Raw genomic sequence first — 26,789 nt, 5'->3', positions numbered from 1 at the left:
ATGGATGTCCATAAGATCTCAGTTTCCTTCACCAGCTCTCCCTCTATGACCGCTTCTGCACATGGCTCTCTGTATGTTCCTGGGCTCCCGCCCCATGAGGCTGCTCAGCTTAGATGCCATCAGGGCCCGTCACCAGGTATGGAAGTGCCAACTTGGACTCTGAAGCCTCCAAAAGCGAAAGCTAAAGAAACTCCTTTTCCTTGTAAAATAACCATCCTAAAATTTAAACTGAAAGTGAATCCTAAGGGCGAGGGGTCCATCACAGAGGACAGCCATCTCTGCAGTGTGGAGAAGATGTCGACCCCTGCTAGCACAGAAAGTGACTTCTTGCAGACAGTGTAAATTAACGAAGAACATTTGTTATGGTCAGGGGGGAATCAAGTGGCAGGGCCCCTGTGCTGGATAATCTGGCAATTTCTATGAGATTACAAATGACCTAGCATTTCTACTTATAAAGTTTCTCATGTGTGCAAATTGCCACACATATAAGCGTATCCATTGCACCTTTATTCAGAATGACTAAACATTAAAAACTTCACTTGTAAGTGAATTTTAGCATGACAGAGGTGGGGCTTTTTTGGTCAGTAATTTGAGGCCTTTGTTGAGTCTTAAAATCCCCTAACGCTGGGCTTTCCCTCTCATTTTAATATCTTGCTTTCTTCCTGGGCAATCTGTCTGTCTGCTTTGAGATTAGCTATCCAGCCTTCAAAAACACAACATAGAAGGCTTAGCAAGCTTGAACTAAGTTACCAATGCAAAGGTCTATGAAACCAAATAAAATTATCTCTTTCTAGGACACTGGAGGTGTTGAAAACTTCAAAAATAATTCTAATAATAATCGAAGGCATTTAGGAAAAACTGGGGGGGAAAGTACAAATAGACAAACATAAAAACCTACTTGTGTAAGCCAGGACTCTGACTACTGATTGTGAAAGAAAAACCTGTCTGTACTGAGAAACTCACTTGTGCTTGGGAAAGACAGGAAGTTGCCTTAACAGACATAACCTCAATCATGACTTCAGAGGCTCATCTGACTTCCCTGAACCTGTTTTCATAACAGGTAAATGGAGTCAGGACTGCCCACTTGATATCTAAGTGCCCAGCCGACTGCTTGGCATTAGTAGGCTCCGGGAAAACCATATATTGGTATTGCTGATTTTAGGAAATGATCTATTAAGTTATTTTAAGATCCAGGAGCTCTGTATCCATGCAGATCATTACTGCCAGGGAGGACTCAAACACTAGCTTTAAAAGTATTAGGTTTTAAAACTAGTTTTAGTTTAATTTTTAAAAGTTTTGAAGATTTGTTTATTTTATACTGTGGGTATGAATGTTTTGCTTATATGCACATAAATTCCCTACATGTCTTGCTGGTGTCCAGAGAGGTCAGGAGATGATCTTGTGGAACTGAAGCCATGAATAACTATGAGCCACGATGTGGATGATAGCGGCAGAAACTGGGCCCTCTGTAAGATCAGCATCTGCTTTTAGCCCCCCTGAGCCACCTCTCCATCCACCCCCAAAGTGTTTAGCTTTTACATCTGTCTTTAATTAGTACATACACTAATTAACGTTGTGGCAGGCTGAAGAGCTAAATTTATGCACAATGATTTCGAAGTTTTCATAATGTCAAAATTAACTGGAATTTCTTTTCAATTTGTGCATTTAAATTTCTGGCATCAATTTCTTTAGAGACATTTAGGCCTTTCATGACGGTAAGTGTTGAATTTCTGCCAAGCTGAACTCAGACTGGGTGGACCATTTAGGGTAATTCATTAAATGCTGAGTTTAGTGTAAACCATGTTTTATTTCAGTTTTAGGAAAGACTCCATTCTTTATTTCATGACAAAGAGCTTTCTACCAGAAGCTCTCCTTCTTTTCACACCTGGAGTTAAATATCAGTCTATTATTGAGTCAGACTGAAAACCAACAGTACAGCCATGACCAGCTGGTATCAAATTGGATGGGCTCTATATACAATAAACGATAAATTAGCTTCTTGTTCTCAATTCATCAGATGCCACTGTGCTCACCTGGCACTTTGGGGTTACATAATGACATTCACCTTCAAGAACATGAACTACACTCTTGGGGTTATGGGAATAGCTCTTCTTCGTACCAAAGCTGAACAACACAAAAGCCTGAAAACTGTCAAAAATAAATCAGTGAAGTCTACGGTCACTTACTTGTTCCTCTATGTCATAACTGAGCTGTGAACTTTCTGAGGAGACCCTTTCTGCATAGTTAGCTACCCACTGGTCACTTAGAAGTAGCCTCTTTTGTCAGATCAACTGTCACAAGATGGAAGTACTTGTGTCCAGTTGTATTCAAGTGGATCTTTATTTCACTTAATAATGACCCTAAAGCCATTCTTAATCATGGTGGTGGATGCTACCTCTTAAGCGAAAGTGTAAAATTTTTGACTCAACGAGGAAAAAAAAATCATATCCTGAGGCTGCTAAGATCTGCCTTGCAATAACAGATTTTAAGAAAGAAACTATTCCTATAATTTTACTATGGCATATAACTATAGCTATTCTGTTTTTACACTTTAATCTTTCTGTGTAGAATCTATAAATTAACACTTGTTATATTTGTCACATATATGTGTGCATGTGTGTGGTGAAAACAAAGGATATGGAAGGCTCAGTACTACCTGCTATCAAGCTTCCACAGGAATCTTGGGATGCAGCCCATAAATAAAAGGAATAAGGGTCTGGGGAGATGGCTCATAGTTAAGAGCATGTGCTGCCCTTGTGAAGGATCTGTGCTTGGTTTCTGGTACCCATGTGTACTAGTTTACAACTGCCTATAGCTCCAGCTTCAGAGAAATCGGCTGCTTCTGTGCATGTACCCTGACACAGATACACATACATACACATAATTAAAATAAAATCTAGAAAGTGAAAGAAAGACATCAAAGATAGATGGTCTATGTTCATGACTTTGTAGTAATCCTTAAAAGGTCCTGGATACCAGTCCTCTGTCAGACACATGAGCTGAGCATGTCTTCCTCTGCAGCTGCTAACGGGTTGTCTGTTACCTCGCCTGATGAAGGTGCTCTGTGGACAGAAGTTCATTGTCTATATTACAGCTTGGCACTATTTTTGCATCCAGTTGCAAACATATTTTGCTTACTTAAAATCCATAAAGAATTATTTCCCCTTTTCTTCTAAACTCACTGTTGTTTTCTATTTTATATTTAGATGAAATCCTTCCAGAGTCAGAATCAGGTTTTTTTTTTTTTTTTTTTTTTTTTTTTTTTTGGTACATATGTGTAGATTTATGTTAAGCCAATACATGATTGGACAGGGAGAGGAGTTGGGAGAAAGGAGAGGAAATGAGGAGTCAGGAAGTAAAAGGGAAGAGGAGGAGTCAGAGGAGGAACAAGAACAAGAGGATGGCCAATGGCCAACGGCAAGTGATAAGGGATCTCTGAGGAGGGGAACAGAGAGTGTAGTAGTAAATCTGCCCAAAATAGACACACAGCTAGTGTTCCTAATTACTGAGTTGTATTTTCATTGAATGGGTTTATTTGGATTGAAGAGGATATCGCAACACATATACTATGAGCCAGGGATCAAATCACATGTTTGTATGTAGATCTGGTTGCCCTTGTACTGAAAGAGTTAAAATTTTAAGCTAGCCCCACTAACCCTGCCTTGAGGACAAGTATGTCTCAAGGCTGAGAACAAAAACCGCAGACCTGGTCTCGATAAGGTCTGGGTCTGCAGTCCTGAGAAAAACTAGTATGAAGGTCAGTGTGCCCCAAAACAGGGTGATCTGGAGTTGAACCATATCCAAAATAGACAGAGTATGCCAATTTTAATGAACCAATGAAATTGCTATGTGCCTGTTGTTAACTGCTTGTGTAATTTTCCCTATAAGTATGTCTCCCTAATTGAGTTCAGGGTCGACTCCTTTATCTCCTGCGTGAGATATGTGTTGTCCCCAGAGCTCTGATCTTCTCCCCACCCCCAATAAACCTCTTGCTTGGTTGCAGCAAGATCGGATCTCTGTGAGTTCTTGGGTTCGCATTCTCCCGGTACTAGAGCGAGGGGCTTCCCCAATTCGGGGGTCTTTCAGTACCACTTACTATGTTGAAAATATCACTTCCCTATTTTACTGCAGGGTCAAAAGACAAATAAATGACATTTATTTGTCCACTGGTTGTTTTGTCTATTTCGGTGACCAACGCATTTGTTTTTGTGTCTAGAAAATTCTCTGAGAGCAGTTCTAGAGAGTTTGCCTCTCTGGGACGAGGATAACATTTAAGGCTATGATATTTTCAACTGTCATAAACGGGCCATGACACACAGTTAGGCTTGAGCCTGTAGGTCGTTCCGTGATGCAAAGGCTGACCTGTCTGTCCCTGTCTCTCTGTTTTGCTGACTTCATGCCCACATCCTCTCCAAGTCTTTATTCGGCCTCCATTCTTCTGTATGTGTCTGCCTCTCCACAAGATCAAATCACTCTCCATTAATCAGTCACCTGTGGATAGCTTTCCTCTTTGTGCATTTTAAAGGCAACAGAGAGTAGATTGCGTTGTGTTTTGTTTCATTTTTTTTTAAAGCTATCACACTTACCTATGTAACTTTCAATCATTTTTTTTTCTACTATAAATGTGGTAGTGCTGGGTTTTAACAACTCATTATCTACTCTCTCCATAAAACTGCTAGGTATTTGAGGTCTGGAAGAGGTCATTTTCACTCCAATGTGGCAATCTCCATAAGGCCGTATGTTGTTTCAATTGTAATTTAAACACTGATAGGTGTGTTTTTAACTGTACTTTCCTAAAATGTCTTTACACACACCCTCGGTGCTGCGGGGACCATGCTGTTTCAAGGTAGAGTCATGTGGAAACACCCAAGGTGGATTTCTTGTTCTCTTGGCCTCACACTAGCTTTCCAACTGGGCTGTGATTTGCTGAGAGCATACTGTGTGTGGTGCCTAACATCCCTTCCTTTCTATCCATGGCTGAAGCCATGGGGGTGAGCTTCATCCCAGAGAACCAAACTGCTGATTTGACTTTCCTAAGGTATGTATAGATTGCCAGATGAATGGAAAAAAAGAAACAAAGGGAGAAAGAGACTGCTCCTAAGGGACTCGGGCTGTTATTAGAGATATAAGAGAGAACTCAGGCAGAAGCAGAGAGACCTGGGCGAGTCCAGAGTAAACATGAGCAGCAAACTGGCCATGTAAGGAGATGGGGGAGGTGTGAGGAAACACCAGAAGCCAAGAGGGCAGGAGCTGGGGAACCAAGAGACTAAAAGGGCAAGAGACCAAAAAAGACATGTGTAGCCCAAATAGGGAAGAGCAGCTGGGAGAAGGGCAGCTCAGCCCAGTTCCTGAGAGGGAGAAGTTTAGGGTAGGGGGTGGGGTGTGCTAGTCATGAGGACCCTGTAACAGGCAAGGACTGAGGAATGCTGGGAGAACCTGGGGGCCAGCATCAGCTTTGATATAATTAACTCAGCCATTTGTCCTGGGTTTGAGACCTAACAGCTATAAGTAAGGACTTACCCTGTAACCAGGATGAGCCCATCTTCCACTGACCTACGTGGAAAAGGACATCTGAACAAAGTCACACTTTTGTCCCCACAGACAATGGTGTCATCTCCAAATCCTAATAGCCTGGTTAGAGACTAATTGTAGCCAGCTCTTAACAAGTTCCTGCTTCCTGTTTAAGGAATAATGTGTCAGGGGTCGGAAACCTTCCATGCCGAATGTCAAAGTATTTCCCAAGGAGACACAAACCTGTTAGAAAGACTAAAGGTTGATTATTTATTTAGCTCATTTAAAAAACCTGTATCATCAAACAATGTAATAAAACTGTAATACAGATACGAGGAAAGAGCAGGAACTGGAGTTACATCTGATTTGCTCACATGCACTGCTGCTTCTCCCTCTAAACTTGGCTATGTTACCTAACTTGTCTGTTGATTTCCTCATACATGTACTGGAGCCAAAGACAGTATCTGGCTAGAAGAGTTACTAGGGTATTTATGAGTTAATACATGCAAAAACATTGATTAGAGAATATATAAGTTGGCAAAATAATGTTTATGCTCTGTGAGACATGAAATAAAATTCACAGAAGCAAACAGAGTGAACACACCCACCGAGGTAAGCAGGGTCAAGGACACGGGTCAAGAATGACTCTAGTCCCTTTAACACAGAGATGTTAGTTTTCTTAGGACTGTTCCATATAACTGCTTGGACTAAAAGCATAGAAAATCTCAGCAGAAGGTTTTTAAACAAGGTCTGGGAACACAGAATTTCTTCAGGTTGCATTGGTTGACCGTCACAACACAGGATGTGTACAGGATGAACCTCTGAGCCAAATTGCCATCGTCTTTGAGAGGCCAGCTGTGCTTGCTTGCACAAGATCGCCACAGCTGGGTTTGTTGACTATTGACATTCTCCCACAGGAGGAGGTGTCACTCTCACCTGAGTCCTTAGCCTCACCTCCCAACCAGTTGTATGCAGTTCTGTCCTAAGTGGTCATGGATTCAGGGAAGAACAGAAGCTAGGCAGGGAGGGGACTCCATCTTCCGGTCATGGGGGAGTCATCCACACTGGATTTGGACATTCCAGCATAGCTGCTTTAAAGTACCTTCAGTTCCTAACTCCTTCCTCACTCATTGCTCTGTAAGTACGCCTAATACACCTGTGGTTCCTCCAGTGATATTGTATCTTTTTTTATTGATGGGAGCTTAGAAAGGGGGTAGATGTTTGCGTCTCCTCCCAAAGGCATTTTAGCAACACCTGGCAGAGCCTCATTTCAAGGGAAGCTGAGAAACAGTCTAGTTGTCCCAGAGAAAGTGGCAGATGGGGCAGTAAAGTGAAGGCCAGCTGGGGCATCAGAACTGACTATTTATTGCTTTGTATCTATGTACAGTCTACAGTAAGGTGTGATATTCATAGAATTTAGGATCTAGTGAGTCTTTTTTAGTTGTTTAGTAAGTTTTAAAACATTTTAAAATGTGTGCTTATTGTTTTATGTGTATGAGTGCTTCCAGAATGTATTTTTGTGCAGTTTTTGTATGCAGTCCTATTGGAGCCCCTGAGACTAGATATACAGAAGGTTCGGAGGGAGGTTGTAGTTACTGGAAGTCGAACCCGAGTCCTCTGAAAGAGCAGCCAGTGCTTTTAACTGCCAAGTCATCTCTCCAGCCTCAAACAAAAACTTAAAATGATTTTATTCCCTATAACCTAAGACTACTAATGAAATATCCTTCATTTTATTACTTCGTTATTTTAAATTTTCTAGGAATTTTCTTTTGTCTTAAAACCAAAGATACTGGTGTTTGTCTCCTCAAGCGATAGATTGCTTAACTCTGGCCCCAATTCTTGGAGATATTGTCAGAATTGGCTTAGAAAGACGAAGTCACTTTATTCTTTCATTCGGGTAACATTTATGGGACATTTACTAGATGTCAAGCTTCCAACGAAATGCTGAGAACAAAGAAGGCGTCTCCCGAGGGATCAAACAATAAGGCTTCTGGTCTCCTGGAACACACATTCCAGGTGAGAGATGACTGTGCAGATACACGACAGAAAGACATGAACAACTATGTCAGGGAAGAACACTAGCCAAGAAGGGGCCACACTGATGAATTTAGATCATGGAGCCTAGGAAAAATTAAAAAAACTCTTACTTTATACTGGCCTAGATTGTGTGAAAGGAAGACATCGGGAAAGTCTGAGGAGAGGTTTGGGAAAGCTCAGGTTTGGTAATTATGAAACCATCAGCTGAGGGTGAGTATGGGACAGTGAGGTAAGGCCGGAGGCTACTTCCTCAAAGTCAAGAGAATTCTGAGAATGCTCTGGTTTGAACTTCAGGTTACTGGAAATGACATGCACATGTGTGTGCGGATCATGCACACCATGATATGTACATGTGTGTGTGTGGATCATGCACACCATGATATGCACATGTGTGTGTGTGGATCATGCACACCATGATATGTACATGTGTGTGTGCAGATCATGCACACCTGTCGGGAAGAAGAGGGGCAATCATTCTTCTCTCTTGAGTTAAAATACCATGTCTAGCCAATAAAAATCTCTTGATTGGAGAAAGGGTCTGTTGGCTACCGATGTGGGCATAGCCATTGGACCTGTAAGAGGAGGGTGTTGTGGCCCCTCTCTGGAACAGCCATGCCCCCAGCTATGACAGTTTTCTCCCGGTTCGTTGCATGATAGCTTTTTGCCTTTATCCTTTGTTACCTTCCCATTTCTTCATTTTGTTTAAAAATATTACTTTTATGTATACAAAACTCCATACGTGTATACATTGTGTTGAATCATATCCAAACACTGCCTCATCTCTCTGACTCCCCTATGCACCCCACACTGTTTGCACCCCAACTTTGCTGTTGTTGTCATTAGTCCTGAGTCCAACTGCTGCTGCCCGTATAGACGTGATGTGACATCATCATTCATTCTGGTGCGAGCACTCTACCATCAGCATGTGGCTAGAGATTGACCCTCTCCCAGCAGCCATCAGTTGCCAGTAGCTTGCTTACTCACCAAGGTGGCATTTTGACAGGCTTGCTCTTGTATAGGTTTTGTACAGGCCACCACAACTGATGATATGTTGCTTTGTTTTTAAAGATAGGATCATACACTATTGCCAAAACTGGCCAAAAACATGTATATGTATGTGTATGTGTATGTGTATATGTTGTATATGATGTATATGATGTATGTGTATGTGTATATGTATATGATGTATATGATGTATGTGTATGTGTATATGTATATGATGTATATGTATATGATGTGTATGTGTATATGTATATGTAGATAGATATATAGATAGATAGATAGATAGATAGATAGATATAGATAGATAGATGTAGATATAGATAGATATAGGTGTAGATGTAGATGTAGATATAGATATACTATTAACAATTGGGTCTTACACTATAGATGAGTCTGGCCTAGAACTTACTACATATTGCAGGCTGAGCTTAAACTATCACCCATCCTCTAGTCTCAGCCTCTCAAGTGCTGACATTACAAACATGAGCCGTCATAACTGGCCTCCCTTTGTTCTTAGCACAACATATCAGGGAGCATCTTAAAGCACCCCTGACTCTTACATACCTCATCTGATCTGATTGTTTTCCTGGGTGATGAGGTCCTAAGTTGAACTTGGACATGCGTTCTAAACTGCTCACTAAACCAGATCACTTTCCAACACTCTTAGACAATGAAATCTGTGCAGACAAATTTTGTGTTCGTGATACTGAGAATGTGCACCTGCCAGAAGACATCAGCAGTGTGTGTCTATTGGTTGTGAAGTAGTTCACCCATGGAGAGGGGGCAGCAGAGACAGGAAGCAGCAAGGAAAGGAACTAGAGTTGACTCTGAATAAAAGCACAGATGCCCTTTCCACAGTCCTCCTTCAAGTGCAAAGCACCTGAATGTCAAGTAGCACTTCAGATTCACCTGCTCATCACACTCCCCTCTATTCCTATCCTAGGCTTGTTTGAGCAGCTTTTGAGAAGGGTTGTTTTTGTTGTTTCTTCTTTTTGTTTTTGTTTTGTTTTGTTTTCGAGGACCCTTGCCTGCTGAGGGCTGGGATAACCATACACTACTAAACCAGGAAGTTTTTAGCTTTTTTGTTTGTTTGTTTTGTTTTCTTCTGTCACCTTTGAGGTTTCTCTTTAAGGAGCCTACTGAAGATTATCTCTTCTAGAGTCCCCTGAACAGCATCATAGATACCCTTACAACCAGCCCTGTCCTAACAATGAAGGGGAGCAATGGTGGGTGAGAGACCCCCAGAGCTGGACCATGTTCTGTCATCACGCAGCCTTCAACAGGCCGATCGATCCCTGGGTTCCAGTCCCCCTACTTGGAAAATGAGAGCGATGAGGGAGGGTTCTGTCTGTCCGGGTTCTGACACTGGAATGGTGGATATGTTCAAAGTAGGTGGAACTGTCTGGCAGTGTTTTCGCCTCTGCAGAGCTTCGACTGTGTTTCTGATTTTTCTCCTTAGGAACCGCAGCAAGTGGCAACTGGTGACACCACTGCTCTGTGATGGCCCCTGCGAGATCTCTGTGGTGGTGGTAGTGCTTAGGGAGGGAAGGAGGAGGCAGGAGGAAGCTGGGGAGACAAGCTGACCTTTGGTTTAAATGTCCAAACTTTTTATTCCCTTCCCTACCTAGGCCACGCTGACCAGGCCTTGATAGTCATTCTGCAGCCAGCCACGCCCTCCCAGTCAGCCACGCCCTCCCCAGACAGCCACGCCCTCCCAGACAGCCACGCCCTCCCCCAGACAGCCACGCCCTCTCTGGTCCATCTTTTTTCACTCTCCAACGCATAGAATGCAATGCAGCTTCCAGCCACCACTCCTGCTTGTGACCTTACACCCTTGTGGCTTCATTTACTAAAGATACAGAGTCACCATCAGGAAATAAGGAGAGTTTGGGGGGGTCTGTGGAAATTCATCCCAAGCTTGGTTGGGGTAAAATACCCTGGGGATTGAGCCCTTTAAAAGTTCCTCAAAAAATGACATGACATTTTTCTGCCAATTAAACTTCCCTAACCTCTTCTTAGAAAAGGCAGAAATCTGAGAAGTTGTAAGGCACCAGAGGCTGACAAGATCGCTAGGTTGTCCCCTCTCAGCCTTGAAGATCATCTACCTTATTAAGGGCATGTTTAAAACCCCTGGGCAGGAACAGTGTCCAGACATTTGCCCACCCACACATTGGCCATCAGCCCGCAGGCTTTCCCTGAGCTGATACAACAGCCACAGCCTTAACTGTCCCATCCCACCAGCTGCCAAGTCAGTCTGTAGACACCCGGCCTGACCGGATGGAGTGGTCAAAGGTTCAGATCTTTGAACTTCTGCAGTGTTTTGAACTGCCATTGCTCTGTTAGGCAGTATGTCAGAAGCAAGTCCAATGGTCATGACTTGTAGTAGATTAAATAAATTATGGTGTTCCCAAATAAGAAAACCCCTGTCAGTCTCTACAAACACTTGCAGGGTCTGTATTAACTCACAGGGATGTATGTCCACAATGTATTTGTTATTGCTTCAGCAAAGTGCCTTTTAACATAATAGCACTTACTTCGAAGTGCATCTCTATGGATGTGTTCCAATAGGCACAGAGTGCCTGCCAACTATGCGTGCCAAAAGCCAGAGAGCAAGGATCTGGAAGTTTACCCTTTACTGTCTTCTTTATAATAAACTTTCTTTCGTATTTCATTTTTTAAAATGATACATTGTGTCATTTTGTGCGCAAGTTGGGGAGGGGGGAAACTAAACTTTAAAATTTGAGTTAAGTAAATAAACTAAAATCACTCATATTTGAGAGATGTGATCTGGGTTGGTTGTCCTATAAGGCTAAAGCCACATAGAGTACTTGTCCTGTGCCAACCCTGTCTGAGGACCTTCTGGGATCAATTCACATTATCTATACAGTAGCTCCAGGAAGCAAGTATTTTATGACCCTCATTTAAAAGATGATAAAATGGGCACTTAGAGAAGTCAAGTGTCTAACATCTCTGGCTGATGAGGGGTGAAACAGAGCTCATCTGGTCAAAGGCCTGCTTCCTAAGCCACGGCCACAATGCTATGTCTTTGGCTCGTAGCATCCGCTGAATTGTTCTATGGCATGGGGCATGGAAGAGCGGGACAGCTGAGCAGGAGCAGGGGCCACAGGGTGAGGAGACGGCAGAAGTGAAGACTGTGGATTCTGTCCTGGGAGTTCTTGGGGTCCTATGGGGCTCCTGTTCCCTCAGCTCCCCCCAGCTGTGCTTCCTCCTTTGTTAACAGGGCATCTTCTCAGGCACTTCTCCATTTAGAATTAGTTAGTAGCTATAGGAACCTCCCTAGCTGCGAGTCGTGTGGTGCCACATCACTCCCCTGCTGCCCCTACTAATACCTTGCTCCGGGCCAAGACGTGTGGAGAAGAGGGAGCCCTGTGTGAGGGAAGTCCTGAGATGATGTGTATTTCAATGTGGGCATAGCCCGTCAAGGACTATATGAGTAGTTGGTCCATAGGAGCCTGGCGAGGCTTTCCTCAGGAGTCCAGGTGTGTATTTATGGAACATAGATCAGTGTGTGCAATGATGCTTCCTCCTCCTAGATAACACTCTGAGGCTGCTCATCTACAGAGATGGACCAGACCAGCTAGCCCCTCCCCCGGGCTGTTCCATATAAAGGTACCTCACGTTCCAGGTAGTGGCCGTGTGGTGGATTCCCAGCTTCACTGTGCATGTGTGTATACTTCCTTCATTCCCTGGCTGCCTTTAGCCAGGGTTCTGAAACCCAAGCTGAGCCCGTCAACACACCGAGAGACACGGACCCCAGGGTCTCTGGGTAGGCGAGTTGTCCCCGAAGGCTGGAAGATAAGCATTCCTGTCCCTCACCATTCTGTGGCAACTCTGTTCATTTGTCATTGTCATAGGGCATAAGGTTGACACGGTGCCCTGTGAACGCCTGTATCCCCAGTCCATAGAAAAGAACATTCAGTAAGTGAGCATCCTCTGTTGAGTAAATAAAGAAGAAATGCTCTGTTGGAAGTTACTCACAAGAAGCCTCACAATTGTGGAAAAGCAGTTAAAGTGGCATTTGTTAATCCAATTAGCTCACAGGATTTTACATTTTTTTCTGTTTTCTACTTACCTGGCTCAGAATTCTGACACCAAGAAGTTGCCGATTTTTAACATGTCCCTTAAACTAGAGGGGCCAGTGGGCCCTATTTTATACTAGATACTCGAGTGAAGAACTTCTAGGTATTCCGTGTACATTACAGGCTATAATTCACAAAGCACTGTGTTGTGGGCAGGGTTCTGAGCAGTCAGGCCACACAGCTAGAGAGGGACTGAGGGGTGAAGTCTGGCTTATGTCTGGAGCTGTCCACTCTAATTCCCACCCTGCTCTTGAGTTGTTATAGCTCTGAAGAACAGGCTTGTTATTAACTCTGCTACCTACTCCTCGAGAGAGCTGGGGGGGGGGGGGCTTCACCCGATTCTCCCATTCCCGAGGCCTTTCCTTCCTGTTGATCCGTACAATCAAAGTCCAACCTGACTCAGCGTGGAGCTGGAGGGAGGGAGCTTTTCCACCCCTGTCTGATCTAACCCAGACCTACTGAAGAAAAACTCATGAATATACATTAGCATTCATACGAAGCTGAGGCTGTGGAAGGGATAGGGCCAGGACCAGGCTGTAGCCAGACCAACCGGTCTTTCTCATCTGTTACTTCAGTCTTTCAACCAGAGATGGGTGAAGGAGGGAGGGAAAGAGGGAGAGAGAGATTCATTATGAGAGTCGCTAAGGAAAACACTGGTGTAGGGGCTGCTTCCCAGCCCTCTCACACAGTCAGCAATTTGAGATGACTCAATTCATTGAAAAATTTTCTTTAAGGTGCCACTAGTCTAACACACTCTCTTTATATATGTGAATACACAGTTGCTGTCTTCAGACACACCAGAGAGAGCACTGGATCCCATTACAGATGCTGTGAGTCACTGTGTGTGGTGGCTGGGATTTGAATTCAGGACCTCTGGAAGAGCAGTCAGTGCTCTTAACCTCTGAGCCATGTCTGCAGCCCCTGACACACTTTCTTAACCCGTTGGGTAGAAACTGACCCCGAACCCCAGTCTGAGCCTTTCAATTCCAGGCCATTTGTTATATTTTGACCTCGTCTTACGTGTTCAGCTCTTGGAATATAATTTGCACAAGACCCCATCACCCACGAAAGTGCTTTCACTGTTCCACACAGAGAAGTGTGACCTGGACTACAATCAAACTGTCTCCCCAAGGCTTTCCTATATGAGCTGTTGTTCGTTCCCCTCTGTCTCTGTGTGAGCTTGTCTACTCCGGATACTTCGCAGATATGGGATTACATCAGGCATAGTCTAGCGCCTGGCTTCTTGGCCATAGAATGTTCATTGGCATCTCTCTGTGTCATATCATCACGTCATCTGCCAGTGTGCCATTTACTCCGAGGATTCCGTTACATTCCATGGTACGGAGCACTGTGTTTTGGCAGCGTTTCTGGTACTGTTTCTGGGTATTTAGGTTGTTTCCACTTTTGGACCATGGTGAATAATGCCGCACGGACACTGACGTAGACTGTGTGTGGCTCTATGCTTTCACTTCTCCTGTCATGTATACATTGTACGTATAGAATCCTAGGTCATGCTGCAACCCTGACAGAGCCAGTTCCACTCAAAATTCCAGTCCTGCACCTTCTCAACTCACACCTTCTCCCAAAGCCAGCTAAGCTTCTAGCCTTCCCTCCTCAGAGCAGAAAGAGACATGGCCACCTTAGCCTGGCCCCAACTGCAATCCATGGCCTTAGAGCCCTGTCTTCCTGTGCCACAGACATCCAGCCTTTCTGCATCACTGTGGTAGGTGTCGGGGGTTTTGTGGGTCCTGAGATCCAGGCCTGGAAGCAAAGGTGTTCCCATTATTTCACCCCCGTGAATAACCCTGTCTCCATTTACAAGTATGGGCAGGGTGGCAAACCTCCCACCTTTAGAAACATCAGGCACCAAACCTTTGTAATGCACCATTAACGCATCCAGAGCCCAGCACCCACCATCCAGCACCTAGTACCCAGCACTCAGCATCCAGCACCCAGCATCCAGTACCCAGCACCCAGAGTCCAGCACTCCTTTCTTCTGTCTAGGAAGGGAGGGAGAGGATGACACATGTCTTCTCTAGGCTCTTAGAAACTTCTGTCACATGAGTCCCCTCCTCTGCTTTTTATTGTTGAAGTCCAGGAGACAAATATTATTTCTCCCTGATTTCCTGCTTGACCCTCCCTGACTTCCTCTGACCCCCTGCTTCAAAGAGGCCCTTCTGGGGGAAGCAGGTCTGACTTAAATTTGACCATTTTGAGTTCAGTAACTTGTCTTTTAGCCAGGAGCCAACGCTGTTCTGTTTGCTGTGCAGGGGGTGAGTTAGAGCAAGAAGCACTTCACACGCGCCTTATTAAGCACCACCCGTTACTTTTAGAGCACTTGTCTGTGAATGAGCCAAACCTACATTTCGGTCCTGAAACAAACACCTCAGCTGCTTTGGACAGAGCTCCAGTCTACCCCTCCCTCCTCTCCACTTAAAACCATGCCTCCTTCAGTGGGGACCTGATGGAAATCCAAGCCAATGTGTATCCAGAAACAGAATGGCCTCCAGGGCTTGGGCTGTAATACAAGAGGCCAGATTTCAGGCAGATTTCCAGATGTGAACCTCTGTCTTTTTCCTGTCCCCAGCTGTGTATGTCCATCTTTCTACCCATAAGTCCCCATGTTCCAGAGGAGGCTAGCCATTTCTCCCTTTCATCAGGTTCCAGGTGAAGCCACACCTGAATCCTGGTTATGGAGCTTGGGAAAGAAGACCTGCTCTAGAGCAGCTGCTGGATTCTAGAAGGTCTCATGGTTTCCCCAGCTCCTGCCTTTGGTTTTTGTCTCTAAAGCCAGGCCAATCAGGGTAGGCAGATTGTTTCAGATCTACATGATCAGGGACAGTGCCAACTGACGTAACACCTACTATGTGACAAATTCCATTCTAGGTGGTTGACACACATTTCACATTGTGTCCGGTTTGTTAGGTGACACCAGGTTCCATACAGGGTACAGCATTTTCATAAGAGTGCATTTAGCATAAAATGTCTTAGGGAAGGACAGAAATGGGTATGACGTAGCCTCTCCTCTGCATTAACCTGACAAATGATAGAATTGCTCTTCAGCTTTTCTCTCTACATAATGGAAGCCCATGGTAGCTTTGTACACTAATGAGATCATTATTATGCATATTATAATGGTGTGTTTTCTAACCTAATTTGTTGTTTTCCATTAAAAATATATATACAATGTTGGAAGGGTCTACTCTCCTCTCTCTCTCTCTCTCTCTCTCTCTTTCTCTCTCTCTGTCTGTCTCTCTCTGTCTGTTTCTGTCTCTCTCTCCTTGTCAGAGACCTTTGGGAACAAAGAAAAGTTTATGAGTGTTTCTAATTTTCTAATTTAAGAGTTTTCACAGTTATGTGTACTTTAATAAATAATTAAAGACATAGGGGCCCTTTGCTAAATTCTCAAAATGTTTTCTTGGTTTTGTTTGGTGTCTAACCAAACCATAATCTCCATTACTCTTTAAAAAAAATTCTATATATTTAAAAGAGTAGTATGGGTACATAGCAGGCAGAAAAATACAATAGAAGGTGGAAAAAAAGAGTAACCGCATTACCAACCACAAAGCCACCTTCATGTCCCCCACACCCAGAAATGCTCTGTGAGGCTTCTGTAGCTGCCCCTCGGACATTTTTTTTTCACTTTATTTTATTTATTTGTTTATTTATTTATTTTGGACACATAGATCTCCAAGCAGGTCAACATAGCAGCTTGAGTTGCTTTGGGTGTGTTGTGAAGACACAGGCTTTCCTTGTTCCAGACTTGTCCTTAAAGCCTGGGGGATGGTGGGGGATGGGGGATGGTGGGGGAGGGTGGGGGTGGGGAATGGTGGGGGGGTGGGGGATGGTGGGGGGGTGGGAGATGGTGGGGGATGAGTGGCAGCTGGAGCAAGTTTAGACATACAGAGTGGTTTTCATGCTTCACTCCCGTGGGTGAGGTAGGCTGGGGATTTCACAGATGCTAACCTCATAGATGCTAAACTCTCAGAGCTGCAGAGCCATGAGTGGAAGGTGATCTTCAGAGGAAGGACAGAAGACTGCTTCCCAGGTAGGGTCACCCTTATGAGTCCCCCCTTTTCTGTAGTTGAGGCAAATGCTCCTTTTTGTAATGATTACTTCCCACTCAAGGGAGAGAGTAAAATAATATATTTTAAAACATTTTTAAAAACAGGCAAACAAAGTATGAAAGAAGGGCCCTGCAAAGCAGGAGTCAAAGAGTCAGGGAAGCAAAACCAGAGGCAAGAAAAGCCAAGAGCTCTCTGAGTGTGCTGACCTAAATCTCTGACTCCCCCTACTTCCCCCCACCTCCCCCTCCTACCTTCCCTCCCCCCTACCTTCTCTCCCCCCCCCCAGGGTGCAAGAAAAAGTCTTATCCTCCACATCTGCATTGACTTTAGCCTTTATTTTTATCACCTTGTTTGAATCTTGCCCTGTTCAGCTTCATGGAATGGTGGGGCCATGTGGGCCTGAGTTCAAATTTATCCACGCAGCTAAGAAACCACTGCTGCATCTTGTGCTGTGTCTTAGCCAGTCCCTCTTGTGTGGAAGGGGCTCTCAGATCTCTACGTTAGAAGTGAAAAGGAGATCAGAGACTGTAGGGAGTTGGTGCCCCATCCCAGGTCATAGCCTCCTAGATCCTGTAGAGAATTAATGCCCACCCTCACCCTCTCATCCCCAGCCCAGGCCGTATTCTAGACCTAGAACTTCTGAGTTTACTTGCAAATTAGGAATTTATAGATAGAATTTTAATGGGTCAGGTAGACACTAACCCAATGGCTGACGCCATTATAAAAATAAGAAAGGGACATTATAAAAATAAGAGATACAAGGGACAAGGGCTATGTGTAGTGCTGTACAGAGCAAGGGATGATGCTCGGGTTACCAAGTGGGAAGCCATGGAGAAGTTGGTAAGTGTTCTTGTTTTATTCATTTTCTTTTTTCTGAGTGTGTATGTGGGGGGGGGGGTTGCACGCACATTCGGGAGCATACACGTGGGCACACCTTTGTGTGGATGCATTTGTTGTGCTTGTGAATATGGAGACCTGAGGGTAATGTTGAGAATCATCCTCAGTGGCTCTTTCGTCTTATTCCATGAGGCAAGTCTCTCAGTCCGACTGAAGATTGTGATGTGGATAGCCAGCTTGCTGTGGGGATCCCTGTCACACGTGGACCAGGGGTACAGGGCCAATGACTCCAGGGCGCCTGGCAGTCCTGTGGCTTGAGACAGCCTACAGATAAAGCAGAACGGTTGAAAGCAAAACCAAAACTTGCTTCCCGGCAGCATCCTCCAGTTCCTCGGAAACCGTTCTGGTTTGACTTACACCGTGCACCCCCCTCTTTTTCTTTTTAACAGGAGAACAGCCTCAAGGATCTCGACCACAGGTTTTGTTCCCCCTTGTTGGACAAATCCTAATGTCAAATGTGGGCACACCTTTGTTGCACCCTCCTGGCTTCCAACTAGAGGGAATGATACACTTGCTGTTCCTTCTGTGGACAGGTGTACTTGTTGCTGTATCCGCTTCCAGGGAACCCGATACAAAGAGCAACTGTATGTTGCTTTTTTTCCTCTGTGCCTTTGCTTGAGGAGCTGTGCTGAGTCCCGATGTGAGTACCAAGTACACTGAGAACTTCTCTTCCTTTCTGGGTTTGTGTTGTAGAATCTGCCATGGTGGCGGAACAGTGGGCACACTTTTTAAAATCATACTCTGTCTGAGAAATTGTGTGTGCAATGCAATTCTTTCTTCCTTCCAAATACCAGGGCTTTCCAGTGATTTTTTTTTTTTTTAAATTCTTGATGAGTCTCTTCATGAGGTAAAGAACTTTCTGCATTAAAAAAAATAAAATAAAAAGGGTTTCACTGTAGAGAAAACTATTCTTGTTTGGGGCTTAAATTTTTTTTAATTGATATTGTACAGTGGTGGCAGTGTGTGCCATGGTGTGTGTGTTGACATCAAAGAACAACTTTGTAGAACTGATTCTATCTTTCTGCCTGTACATTGTAGGAATGGAACTCAAGCTTAGAAGGCCTTGACCTTTACCACCAAGCCATCTTGACAGCCTGAAAAAACATTCTTGATATTGCCTCCCTCAGAGTTTTAAAGTTAATGGCTTAAAAACTTTGAAAATTTATTTTTCTACATCTGACATCTGTGTATGGTTATCCTTTTGGACAGCAGCCAGTATTCCCATCTGGCTTGTGTTTACAAAGCAAGGTTCTAAGAGTACAGTATTAGAGAAAGAAAAAAATGTTTAGATAATAATATTCCATGGATCTAAACATTTTTTTTCATTTTTTATTTTAAAATTATAATATAATTACATCATTCCCCCTCAGTTCTTTTCCCAAAATCCTTTCCATCTTCTTCCTTGTTCTCTTTCAAATTCAAGGCCCTTTTTTTTCATTTACTATTGTTATATATATTTCTGAATACAACGTGCTACGTTTGTGTAGTTTTACTCATACATATGTTTCCAGAGTGGGCCACTGGTATTGGACAACCACGAGGTGTGCTCTTCCCTGGAGAAGACTTTTTCTCGAAGTCTCAGCATTCCTTAGATGTTTGTAGTTCATCTTGTAGGGTTGAACCTTTGAAGGTTTCTCCTTTCTCCTTTGGCCTGTCTTTTGTTATTACCCTCCTTCAGCTCATGTTTTGGCAGTTACATTGCTAAGACTTTATGGGTGTAAAGTCTAACCTTACAGCAAACTCTCTGATCCTCCAGCTTTTATGATCTCTCTGCCCCATCTTCTCCCTTTCCAAGCATGAGGTCCCGTGAGTGACAAACATTGCTCTTGCAATGGAGAACCTGCTCTATTTACCTTTATTGCCGACTCTGGCCATCAGCAGGCTCTCTTCCTTGTCTGATGCTTCTGGGCATCTTCTCTGTCTCCATCTGCGAGCCTTTCTATTGACTTGGAAGGCCTGGAGATTCACTGTGTCCCGAGTGTATTGCTCAGTGCCTGGCTGTGATAGTTATTGTTTGTCAACTTGACTCCATCTGGAATTAAATAAAACCCGAAAATGGGAGAATTTCCACTTACTTTAAAGTGGGAAGATCGACTTGATCTTTGAGGTAGGGAGACACACCTTTGATCCAGATCTTTAATTCAGATCAAACCTGGGCCATGCCTTCTGTTAGACGCCTGTACAAGAACGTGAGGAAGGAAGCTTTTACTCCTTGCCTGCTGCCTCTCACCTCTGCTGGAAACCTATATAAGATCATGGAAGAAGGAGGTTTTGCTTGGTGACTGTTTGTTCTCACCTTGCTAGCAATTTTAATTCTTCACTGGCATTAGAGCCTACTTCTTCAGGATTCCAAGGTGTGCTGAAAACCAGCCAAGTCAACCAGCCTTGTAACAAGATTCACAAGGACATTCCACTCCTAGCCAGACATTGTTGGATTAGCTGGACCACAGTGAACCTTGACTGATACATTGGCTGGGAGCCTAAGGGCTCACTGAGTGCTGTTGTATTATTGTTTTAATTTTTTTCAGTAAAATGGTAGGCAGATCACCAGAAATAAACTGGAATATTCAAGGAGGATTTTGATGTTAATTTTAAAAGAAGACAGTGGAAATGTCCCCAGATACTACTGAGGTACCACAACCTGAGGTACCATGCTTCAGAGTACCTTACAAGACAGTTTCAATGTGCTCTTTTACTAAGACAGTTTCTTCAGTCCCCAAGATTAGTTAACATTCCCATGTTGGAAATGACTTCTTTGTCTAGCCCTAAAATCTTCTGACCTTAAGACCTCAGTCATCCTTCCTGCTTCTCTTTTTCTCACCTGTATGCTTGACCAGTTGCCAATTGTTTCTTCAACTGTCTTGTGAATGGTCTTACAGTTTCTCCTTTCTCTCTCTTGCTTCCCTTTTCTGACTCTAAACTAAGATTTATGATCAAACATCTCGAAGAAGACATTAATATCCCTGAGTGGCCAACCTCTGTTATACCCCTTCTCCAGTTATACACACACACACACACACACACACACACACACACACACACACACTTTCCATACACTTGACTCTTGGTATTTTAACTGTTTCAGGGTGAAGGGCACTACAACCTCATTATCCCCCTGCCTGACACTAAACTCACTGTTGTTTGAATTTGAATTCCAGAACCAGTTTGTCTGTTGTGCCCCCTCAGTTTTCCCAGGCCTTTGCATTTCTGAAGCTTTTTATCTGAGCTCCCAGGTGCCTACCCAAAGAACTTTCAGACCAAATTTTTCAGAACTATAAAGGCCACTTCAGGTCCCCCATCCCTATAAAGTCTCCATGTCCGTAGTCAGTCCACATGGAACTGTGTCTCTTCCCGCTCATTTTACACCAGCTTCTACCTGAGTGGGTGTTTTGACCTTTAAACTGTATTATAATGTCTCTAAATTGCAAGGGTCTTTTTCTAAGTGAATCCTCCTACAAGTTCTTCAGAGTCTGACATAAAGACTGAGGAAAGCCAGTGTATATATTGAGGGAGCTCTATGTTTATTAGATGGAAAGTTGAGATGCAATTTGAACTTAGTATCCTATCTCATTAATAAGGATAAATAGAAATGTAATAATATAGGTTGTGTGCTATAATAATATAATATTCGTTGCAACAAATGATTAAAATATGGCATAATTACTCATATACCTTTAAGAGCAGGGCACTGGCTCTAAGATCTCCCATTGTAACTGGCTATTAACAAAAATGCTGGAGTCCATGTAGATGCGATACAATGAGAAGTGAGAATCCCGGGGCCAAGTCTGGAATCCTTTGCTGAAAGGCACTGATTTCAAACTACCATCAGACATTGCTATCTGCAATTTCAGCCTTAGATACTTGATTTCAGAATAAGTAGCTAATTCTGACACCTTAATTGTAGTTTAAGTTCTATTAAATCAAGGTTTCAAGAGCACTGAAGGCCGTGCCAGACGCTTGGAGGATGGGAGGAACCAGCCGGATAAGACTGGCAATGTTTAGTAAAAATGAGGCGAGACATAAACCTGACCCGTTTTGCTGGTCATTATTGCACAAAGGAATGATCTAGGATTCTTGAGATACTTCCAGAGGGCCTGTGTCCGGGCTGTTCAAGGACTGAGAAGAACTTCTTGAACTTGTTAGCCATATCTCATATTGTGCAGTAAGAGCTTGGCATTTAGTATTTTGAATAAACTAAAGAATGAAAGCTTTTCTGCATTGCTATAATAACAGACATAATTTCTCTCATTAATAATTTGGTCAGATAATAGAAATGGCAAGAAACTAAACCTACAACAACCTAGAAGTGATGTTGCACTATGATTTTTTGAGCCTCTTACAAGTTTTTCTCAACTTACAGAAATGTTCTTGATTTTCCTGAAAAGATACAACCCCCTAATGCAATTGAATGAACTGATCTAAGTACTTCCTGTGTACAAATAATGAGAAAAAGAGCTCAAATTCTACTTGGGATCCAGTTGTGTCGGCTCATGCCTATAATCCCAGAGTTCTGCTAATTAAGAAGAAAGATCAGAACGTCAAGGCCAGCCTGTGCTGCATAAAATCCCATCTTAAGAAACCCGAGTGGTGATGATAGTATTAATAACTGTACTAAAGAGAAAGCGGAATGAAGACTATTGAAAATAAGACAGACAAGGCTTACACTAGAAGTGAAAATATGTGTGCAAATATGTGGTTCAAAAGCCCAGGGCAGGTTCTTCAAAGGAGGTGGCTCTGTAAGCGATATAAACTAGAGACACTTCACTCGATGAACTCGTAAGTGGGTTGATGAAATTAATGGGCAGATATAAAGTCATGCAGTTTCTAAATCTAAGTCTGCCTGTCACCTCAGAAGTGATAAGGACAGTAAATGTAAAGAATGATTTATCATTTGCAGTGTATCATCCAAGTACCCACAAGCACTTCTGTTCACTTCTTGAGGTTTGACCAAGACATGTAGGCGTTAGTGTGTTAGTGAACTATCCACCTAATCACCATATACTTAGGATAAAACGGACACATGACAAGAATAGATGCTAGGTCACTGACTTACATGACACCCGTGAATTTCAGAAAGAAGACTAAAAAGATGGACTGGTCATCTGAACTTTCCTCTTGTCGGTGTATCACAGTGTTCATGCAGCTGAAGGACCGGGTGCTCTGAGATGACGAGTTATTAATTTTGTCTGTGCATTCATTCCATACACCCTCCAAACTGCCCATCATTCCATACATCCCCCATCTTGCTATAGATCCCCCAGGTGCTCTAGACCCTGCTTGCCTGGCTATAAAGTAGTCTATTTTTCCTTCACTTCACGTTTGCTTCCTTAACTATAAAGGTTCTGAGAACATAGTCATTTGGGGGGACAATGGTTTTCACAAAGAATGCCAAAAAAAAGGTCATATTTGCATTGAATAGAGTTTTGAGTCAAGTTTACAATGGAGGGTCTTAAGATACCTGTGCTGACAACCTTGCAAGCCTTGAATGGGGATCACTTTCCACCAGTGAAAACTCTTGCTTCAAAGTGGGCCTTTGTCTTAAGTAAGCCCTAGAATCAGACACAGGGTGGGAGAAGAAAAGAGTGAAGAATGATCCCAGGATTGATGCTCTCTGTCTCAACATGCTGGTGTAGAGGAAGCCACAAAGGGGGAGCCATTGGCAAGGAAGATGTGCTAGGGTAGAGGGAGAAGCAATGAGAGTCAGAATTAAGGTGATGCCAATGGGCAACAGAAGAACAGGGACCATCTAAGATGCATGGTGGATGTAGAAGCAAGAAGGTGAGAGGAAAGTATGAGATGATTCCTAATATTCTGTCATAAGGTGATTATTATTATTATTACTAATTATTGGGATTATAGAAATTAAAGCACAAAGCTTTTCTAAGTTGTCTGACATGTTAGAGGCTAATAATTTGTAACCTCAGATTTTGATTGATTATGTGTCTGGTTTCGGAGCGTGCTTTCTTACCTGTTGCATACATTGCACTTTCCCTAGATGGAAGACTAATAGGACAGGCATTTGCAAGCTGGAAAGTACCTTTAGAACAGAGTCTGCCCCTTAGTGTTCCAAGAAGGCAATGCTCCAGGAAAGTCCCCTTGGGCAGCTAAAGAAGAAAGAGAAGCTGAGCCAGTGGTGAGTGGCCCAGAAGTGCTCCTTCACTAGAACTCCTGTCATCCTGTCATGGTCCCAAAATGAGAGCATGGGCAAGTGCCAAGCCTGCTACTGCGCACAGAGATGGTCACTTTTCAAGTTACTCATTTTGATAAGGAAGACTACTGTTAAGTTCAGCTAAGGTACTCCTGTGAGTAGTACAACCTGAATATTATCTGTGGTGTGGCCCTTCCTGAAATAAAGGCAAGGATTCAATGCATTGCAGACTCACACATCCCTGGAGATACTGCCCCATTTCTCTTTTTCTTTGTGACACATTCTATTTTTTTTAAAGATTTTTTATTGGACATTATTTTATTTACATTTCAAATGTTATCCTCTTTCCCTGTTTCCCCTCCATAAATACCCTATCCCATCCCCCACCCCCTACTTCTATGGGGGTATTTCCCCATCCACCCATCTTTCTGCCTCCCCACCCTGATATTCCCCTACACTGGGGTATTGAGCCTTGGCAGGACCAAAGGCTTTTCAACCTACTGATGCCCAACAAGGCGACTCTCAGGAACATCCACAGTCACTCTTTCCTACAGCTCTGTGTCTTTAAAATATTAGCTTTATTCAGTAACAGTGAGGTCAAGAGATCAGAGATGGCTACCACTGATGCAAAGCAAGTGCTTGTTACCCAACCCACAAAGAAACCACTACTTAGTAAGGGATCGGCACAGTAATAAACTCGAACCTGCCTTCTCAATGAATTGGTAGAAAATTTATGTAAAAGGGACAGGAAACATTAGTTACTAATGGTGAGGGATTTTAGATTCTATTGCAGACAGATGTGCACTCTGACTCTTTAGGTAACTTCTTTCTTATCCAGGAGAGTTAGGTTCTGCAATGGACATGTTTGACCTTTTGTTGACAAAATATCTTGATTTTCTACAAAGATATCAGGTACCAAAGTTAAATCAGGATCAAATAAACCATCTAAATAGTCCCATAATGCCTAAGGAAATAGGAGTAGTCATTAAAAGTCTCCCAACCAAAAAAAGCACAGGACCAGGTGGTTTTAGTGCAGAGATTTTAATCAGACATTTAAAGAAGACCTAATACCTCTCAAACTATTTCATAAAATAGAAACAGAAGAAACACTATCAATACATCCTATGAAGCCACAGTTACACTGATACCTAAACCATACAAAGACCCAACAAAGAAAGAGAACTTCAGACCAATTTGCCTGATGAATATTGATGCAAAAATACTCAATAAATATTTTTTTTTGCAAACAGAATCCAAGAATACATCAAAACAGTCATTCACCATGATCAAGTAGGCTTCATCCCAGGGATGCAGGGATGGTTCAATATACAGAAATCTGTTAATGTAATCCACTATATAATAAACTCAAAGGAAAAAAAAACACATAGTCATCTCTGTCCAATGTATTGATAAGGCTTTGGCAGGGCCTCTAAAGGAAAAGCTAAACCAGGCTCCTGTGAGCAAGTACTTCTTGGCATCAGCAATAGTGTCTGGGTTTGGTGTCAGCAGATAGGATAGATCCTTAGGTGGGGCAGTCTCTAGATGGCCTTTCCTTCAGTCTCTGCTCCACTCTTTGTCTCTGGATGTGCTTTTGACAGGAGGAATACTGGATTAATATTTTTGAGGTGGACGGGGTCCTCAAATGGGACCCATGCCTATCCACAGAGTATGGTTTCTACAGGTTCTACCTCACATTTGTTGGGCATTTCATCTAAAGTCCTCCCTGTTGTATCCTGAGAACCTCTTAGGTCTCTGGTATCTGGGACATTTTAGTAGATACCCCTAGTACCCCCTCCCCCACTGCTATTCTCCTCCTTTTAAATTCCTGACCCTTAGTACTTCTCCCCCATTTCCCATATCTGAACCTGCCCTTTTACTCTCCCTCTCCTCTTTCCCTTCAAGATCCCTCTCTCCCTCTACTTCCCAATATTATTTTCTTTTCCCTACTGAGTAGGACTGTGGCATACGCACTTTGCTGTGGTCCTCTTTCTTCTTGGGTTTCATATGGTATGTGAGTTGTATCATGGGTATTCTAAGCTTTGAGCCTAATATCCACTTATCAGTGAGTGCAAACTATGTGTGTATTTTTGGGACTGTGTTACCTCACTCAGGATGATAGCTTCTAGTTCTATCCACTTACCTAAGAATTTCATGAAGTCATTGTTTTTAATAGCTGAATAGTATGTACTCCATTGTATAAATGTACCACATTTTCCGTATACATTCCTCTATTGAAGGACATCTGGGTTATTCCTAGCTTCTGGCTATTATAAATAAGGCTGTTATAAACATAGTGGAGCATGTGTCCTTGTTATACTTTGGAGCATCTTTTGAGTATATGCCCAGGAGTGATATAGCTGGGTTCTGGTAGTACTAATTCCAGTTTTCTGATGAATCACCAGACTGATTTCCAGAGAGGTTGTATCAGCTTGCAATCCCACCAACAATGAAGGAGTGTTCCTCTTTCTCCACATCCTCGATGGCCTCTGCTGTCACCTGAGTTTTTTATCTTAACCATTCTGACTGTATAAGGTGAAATCTCAGGATCATTTTGATTTGCATTTCTCTGATGACTAAGGATGTTTTAACAGTTCTTTATGTACTTCTTGGCCATCTAAGATTCCTCAGTTGAGAATTCTTTGTTTAGCTCTGTACCTCATTTTTAATAGGGTTATTTAGTTCTCTGGAGTCTAACTTCTTGAGTTTTTTGTATATATTAGATATTCGTCCTCTATCAGATGTAGAGTTGGTAAAGATATTTTCCCAATCTGTAGGTTGCCATTTTATTCTATTTATAGTACCCTTTGCTTATAGAAGCTTTTTAATTTTATGAGATCCCATTTGTCTATAGTTGATCTTAGAGTCTGAGTCTTTCTTCAGAGACTTGAAGTCTGTACCATACATATCTTTCATTTGCTTGATTAGCAGTACACCAAGATATTCATATTATTTGTGACTATCATAAAGTTTGACATTTCCCTAATTTCTTCTTCAGCCCCTTTATCCTTTGAGTACTGGTTTGTTTGA

General features: G+C 42.9%; 1 protein-coding gene across 1 annotated transcript in view; it reads left to right on the top strand.

The window, feature by feature from the left end:
• Positions 1 to 26,789, top strand: part of PDCD1LG2 (programmed cell death 1 ligand 2) — a gene marked incomplete at both ends in the record, with an annotated part of 105,317 nt that continues 78,528 nt past the window's right edge. Inside the window, one exon of the mRNA XM_080912902.1 lies at positions 1 to 338. Coding sequence (XP_080769028.1) covers positions 1 to 338 — 338 coding nt within the window. The remainder of the gene's footprint in view (positions 339 to 26,789) is intronic.

This window comes from Micromys minutus, assembly GCF_963924665.1.
Source record: "Micromys minutus genome assembly, chromosome: 2".
Classification (NCBI taxonomy): domain Eukaryota; kingdom Metazoa; phylum Chordata; class Mammalia; order Rodentia; family Muridae; genus Micromys; species Micromys minutus.
Note: the sequence above shows the minus strand (reverse complement) of the source record. Positions and strands in the feature narration are given on the sequence as shown.